This window comes from Pristis pectinata, chromosome 8, assembly GCF_009764475.1.
Source record: "Pristis pectinata isolate sPriPec2 chromosome 8, sPriPec2.1.pri, whole genome shotgun sequence".
NCBI lineage: Eukaryota > Metazoa > Chordata > Chondrichthyes > Rhinopristiformes > Pristidae > Pristis > Pristis pectinata.
Genome location: NC_067412.1, coordinates 16,297,985 through 16,304,126, shown reverse-complemented (window position 1 = coordinate 16,304,126; position 6,142 = coordinate 16,297,985). Strand labels below are relative to the sequence as shown.

Genomic DNA, 6,142 nt, shown 5'->3' with positions numbered 1-6,142 from the left:
GCAAGCAATCAACCAGTGTTAGTACGAGTTTGATTCTTAAGTTAATTTACTTTCTTCTATCCTCTTCACAAATTCTCTTGAAGAATTTCCAGCATCTGTGAGATTGGATGCCTTTTGTCTCATCACCAATTCAATTTTCAGCATTAAGAAGAAACAGAATGAATATTTTAGAATTTCCCACTGAAACTGTGCCCATAATTTATAGTAGTCACTTATTGAGCAGTCTTAAAATAAGTGGCCAGTGTTCCATTCTGAAACAGTAGAGCCCACTACTTTCCCCAAGAAGAGTGTGCAGTACACATTCTTCTTTGGTACTGAGGAGTGATAAAACCAGTAGTCACTAAAAGGATCCGTAGGCCACAACAGTTCTTAGACAAACTGAATCAAGCATCTTCATGCTCCAACTCCTAATACTAGGAATAAATGTTCAGTGCTGTAGACTAGGTAATATTTCAGCACAGAAGTGTAAAAACAACAAATGTTTTATGAAGTAATACAATAACAAGCAGAAACATATTTCATAAAATCCATAACCAGCATTCAACTTGGATACCAGTAAAAAAAAATTTATTCATGTAGTAGAAAATCACTTGAATAATAGAAATATTAAATGATCAGTTATCTTCACAAACAGAATCCTGCAACAAAACCCTGGCCAGATTTAAAAACATCTTAGTGCAACTATTTATAAAAGCTCCACAATGTGTGCAATGCACCAACTACATTATTTAATGATTAAACATTAATATCAATATTTACAATTTTTCTCTTATGATAGATGCCTTTTACAAAGTAATTTTGGGAAGTATGATTGTGTCAGAATTGAGCCGTACAACACGAAATAAATATGATCCCACAGAGCTTTATAAAAAGCATCTACATTCATGAAAACAGTAATACAGCTAATATGACCTTTGTGTTTGTTATGCAGCCTTAGAGATATTGTACATTGTTGAGATCGCCAGGTGATTTTTGAACCTCCCAGACCAACACCTCATTGTATGCAACGGATAGGAGGAATTTCCCAGATGGTGTAAATCGACTGAAGTGAACAGTATCATTATGCCCAGTGAAACCTTGGCATTTTCCATTTGGATAATGAATTATCTTCATTAGTCTCTCTGTGCAAAACATGAAGAATAACTTGAGTGTAAGCAGAATGTAAGCAGAAAAATATTGTGACCTAGAGTTCAAACAGTTAGCATTGCCATAAAATACTTTAAAGGCAAGGTTCAGGCTTTAAATAATTCGCATTTAATGAACAGAACTCATTGCATTGAAGCTTCTACTGTTAACTTCCCATAAATATTTTTCATTTCAGTTTCATTCCAAAGTTTTCTACTCCCCAATTTAAAATATTTTACAGTGCTTGTTTACTGGAATTACAAAGTCTTCTTCAGAAAAGCAAAAACCAAAATGCTTTGAACCAATCTTGATACCACATTTAAGTTTAAACAGCCTCCTGTACCAATTAAAAGATTGTTTAGTACTATATAGAACTGATCCCAGGAGTCTGCTGAATTAGATGATTTAGTCAATGCACTATAACGACCTGTGTACCTAACCTAGAAGAGAGATTTTATTTTGAAGAAAATGTTTTTATTCCTAATGACTAGATTTTGATTTGCATTTGAAATGGAAGTATAGAATGTGTTTCTTTGAATATTTAATAGCAGAGCTACACTCAAAACTGGAAAGTAGAGGGTAACTTTTGTAACTGTTCAGGCAAACTGAGCTATGGTAGGGAATTGAGTTAACAGGTTCCAGGTAGGCATTAAGCAGCAATGACTTTGTTTATGCCAATGAAGCAAATTGGCAAACAGACTATGTTTACGCACTGCCACGTTAACCAACTTTTTTTGCTCCTTAATGACAGGGGAGATTGTGTTAAAAATCATTAAGTTTAAATAGAAGAGCATCTTTGAGCATTATAAGATGTCTGAAAGAATAAGGAGAGAACATAAAGACTAAATGGAAATATTCAGCAGCGTCTATTGGAGAGAAGCCTTTCATCAGAACTGCAAGAGTGAGAAAATAAGCAGAGTTGGAGAGAGAGAGGTGGAGAGAACAATGTCAGGATTGTCACCTGGACAACCTCGGTCTCCATCCTATCACAGACATTCATTCTGTTCTCCCTGTACCTTAAAACAAGCTTGATTTCTCACCTTTCCCATTCTGAAGAAGCAATGACCTGAAACATGAACTGTTTCTCTCTCCACAGATAATGCTTGACCTGCTGAGTAGTTCCAGCATTGTGTTCTTATTTCAGATTTCAACATCGATAGTTTATTTGCTTTTCAATAGATTAAATGGGACATTTAGGGTGGGTAAGAATGGAGGGCCCCAGGCCTGTGTGTACAAAGTGGAAGGGCATCCAGAATCCTGGCATTCATAAATTTAAGTGTGGAGCACAAAAGCAAGGAAGTTATGCTGAACCTGTACAAAACACTGGTTAGGCCATAAATGGAATATTGTGTGCAAATCTAGTCACCACAATTTAGGAAGGATATGAAGCTCCTAGAGTGGGACAAGAATTTTATTAGGAATGAGGGATTTCAGGTGCAAAGTTAGACTAGAGAACCTGGGGCATTCTCCTTGGAACAAAGAATGCTGAGAGTAGATTTGATGGAGCTGTACTTGATCATGATTGGCATGGATGGGATAAAGGGAAGCTGCCCTATCAGTCAATATTTCGAGGGCCAGGGAACAAAGTTAAAATTTTGGGGAAATATTTTGAGGAGGACATGAGGAAAAACTTCTTAATCTAGAGAGTAGTAAGGATCTGGAATTCATTCCCTGTAAAGCTGAAATGAAAACAGAATCAGTGGCTTCAAAAAAGACACAGTGTTACAGGTAAATTGTTGGGTAATAAGAATGATGGGATTGCTCTGCAAGGAGCCAGCTACAACATGATGGACCAAATGGCCACCTGTAACAATTCTTTGGCTCTAAGTTTAGAGCTAGTTAATGGAAATAGGTTTAAAGCAACCTGAAACCAGTAAACAGGGTAGAACAAAGGCATGGAAAACAATAGGCTTACATGGGCAAACAAATTTATAACTTAAAATCCACTGCTACCTTTAATGAAGCACACCACTGCCTATTTTAGATGCAAGTGTTCGATTCATCATAACTATCCCATGTGCTTACTTAGGCTATGTCATTTTTCAATTAAACCCATTAGCCTTTTTCTTGTACTATAGCATGTTTAGCATTAAAGTCTACGAAGAAAAATTACTACTGCATTATAAAAGATATCTACATAGGACTACTATATTACGAAGGAACAGCCAGAATTTATTGTGCATATTGAACTCAACTGACTCTTTGTGATCTAACTGCAGGAATAAGCTGCTGCTAATTCAGTAGTTGGATCTATTTGCCATGTTTTCAATATTTCCACCACTGAGTAGGTACTTTCTAATGTAATTGAATCTGCCTCTGATAAAGAATATTTTCTTCCCGGCTTCCTGCCATGAATCATGTGCAGCAGGAATAAACATATTTATAACTGTAATAGAATTTCTCAGTGCCTCAATACAAAATGCCATAGATATAGATTTACATTCCATCAGCAGTGCTAAGTACTTTTCCTATCCTTCACTTCTGCATGTTATTCATTCTTTTAATACATGTAATACTTGTGACTGGTCAGAGGTCACATAAGTCTGCATGTCTTTTCTAGCTGAATGTCTTTTGCAAGAACTGGTGGTACAGATCACAGGAAAAAAAAATAATTCTTACCAGTGGTCCCAACAGCAATAAGTTGTCCTGCTGGAGAGAGGCTCAAACTTGTAGCCCAGTGAGACAAAGCTATCTCTTTAATTGTCTGAGATAGGAATAAAGGGACAATTTAGGTTATTCAAAGGGTGATACCACAAGCAATTAATATAGGTTGAACATTCTTGGTAAACTTAAATTAGTTTCTGTAGGTACTCAGCTACATTCTTCCATCCTTTATTTGTTAAGAACTTTCTCCTAGGACTGTTTCACTTATTAAGAGCAACTCTCCAACACATATTGTCAGTGACGTGTCCCCCAAACATTAACAATTTCACACTGCAACTAGACATTGAACTGTATTGTAGCTTGATGCTCTGCCGAATGAGGTTATTTTATATTCTCTAACTCTTTGGCAAATTATCAATGTACAAATACACAATACTATGTTTCTTTTTACTTATACCTGTTTTTGATAGAGGCTGTACAAAATAATCTCCGGCTTCACTCCAAATCCCACGTACGCTACAATGCCACTCCGATTAGGCGCGAAGGCAGCCAGACTAGGTGGGAGACTATTCTTGTCACATACCTGAAACAAAACATTGAAATCAAACAACATATTCCAATAGATCAATTAAAACACCTTCTGATTGTTTATTCTGATGTTTGTTTAGTGTGCAGAATGCCAGAGTTAATCATATTCTCAACAAAGGGAAAAGTGCATACCAAAATGGCCACATAATATCTTCTGCAGAGTCAACCTCCACTCCAGAGACCTGAGCATACAACACTCCAGTGCTGTGGTGTTGGGAGTATCATCTTTTCAGTAAGGCTTTTGCCAATGACAACCCATCCCATTAATAAGTCAAGACAGACATAAGATCTAGGGGATTTCTGACAAATGCTTAGTCCTCAACTAAAACCACTCTTTGCTACTTGCTTCATTGCTGTGGATTTTGCAGCACTTAAGTTGGCTGCTACAAGACAATAAATGACAAAAGTATAAAATAACTTACTTGACTGTGAAGTGCACTGGATCATCTTGAAGGTCTGAATTATTATTTTTCCTCCTGCTTCCAACAAAAAAAACCAAACCTGGCTCCTAACCAGCCCCATTAATCTGCATTACTCCAGCTCACAAATGCACAATGTTCAATATTACCCTGCCATATTATTGACATAACAAAAGCAGAATAAACAGTTACTTATTGCATTCATCAACACCTAGATAACAGCCCACATACTATTAAATTCTTAAACCAAAACATTACATCCCATAGATTAGCGCATTGTCTTGAATTAAGTGTTGGGCTCCATGCTTCACACAAACAATTCTGGGGTAAAACAAGAGAAAGTTATCGAAGTGTGAATATTTCCAAACAGTGTCAGTTTTCCCATCCACAATTCCTCCAGTGAAACAACTACCAAAACACAATCAAACCAGTAGAGCAATAAACCTATTCAATGTCAGTATACCATTGTGTGTAGCACATAGATGCTGTTTCACAGGTATGGCACAAAAAATCTATTTATCCTTTACTCCCTTGACAAATAAAATAGAAATTAATCTCACCTGAGGTTCAATAGGTGCTGGGAATGTTAACCAGTCAATGAGTTCACACTGGTCTTTATGCCAGTCAGCAGCCCAAATACTAACACGTCGATCAGAACTGACAGCCAACCACATTTCACTTCCTTCAAGATCAAATTCATCATACTGGAAAACAAATGCAAAATAATCCAACACCATTAAATTCAAATTCTACATCCCATGAAATTTTGTTACCATTGATAGCAGGAAGTATTATGATATTAGCATAACAACAATTTCTTTTTTTTTAAATGCCACTAACTTGACAAAATATCATAAGACCCTTTCTAGGAACTTTAGCACAAAACTTAACAACCAAGCTAAACAAGATGTTAGTGCAGATGACTAAAAGATTGGTTACAGAGATCAGTCTTAAGGTGCATCTTAAAGGAAGAGAGGTGCAGAGATTAAAAGAGGGAATTCCAGAATTTACAGTCTTGCAACTGAAGGAGCAGTGTGTGGTGGAGCAATTAAATTCCAGGATTATAGACTTTTTTTTTGGTACAATCACAGGAAGTCCTTAGTGACTCTGTTTTGGTACCATGAAAGTATCCTAAACCTGGTTGCAGGGATCTATATGGAGGGGTCTGCAGAATAATTTTGGAGATTACAACACAATCAAGCAATTGAGAGGAAAAGATGATTGAAAGTAGGCTGTAGTTTGAAAAGATGGAGGAATTAAGGGTAGTTTCTTTTGAGAACAGGTGTGACAACAGATTTTAAGCAGACATGAACAGTACCCAAGGGCAGGTGGGGGGGAGAAAGAGAGAATCAATAGCAAATTGAAGCTAATTTTTACTTTAAGCATGCATTTGATCTTGATTAACT

General features: G+C 36.6%; 1 protein-coding gene across 1 annotated transcript in view; it reads right to left on the bottom strand.

The window, feature by feature from the left end:
- Window positions 1-203: 203 nt before the first annotated feature.
- The window catches only part of wdr90 (WD repeat domain 90), a 66,379-nt gene continuing 60,440 nt past the window's right edge, over window positions 204-6,142 (bottom strand). The window contains 4 exon segments of the mRNA XM_052021267.1: window positions 204-1,121; window positions 3,745-3,829; window positions 4,187-4,312; window positions 5,297-5,440. Coding sequence (XP_051877227.1) covers window positions 934-1,121; window positions 3,745-3,829; window positions 4,187-4,312; window positions 5,297-5,440 — 543 coding nt within the window. The 3' untranslated portion in view covers window positions 204-933.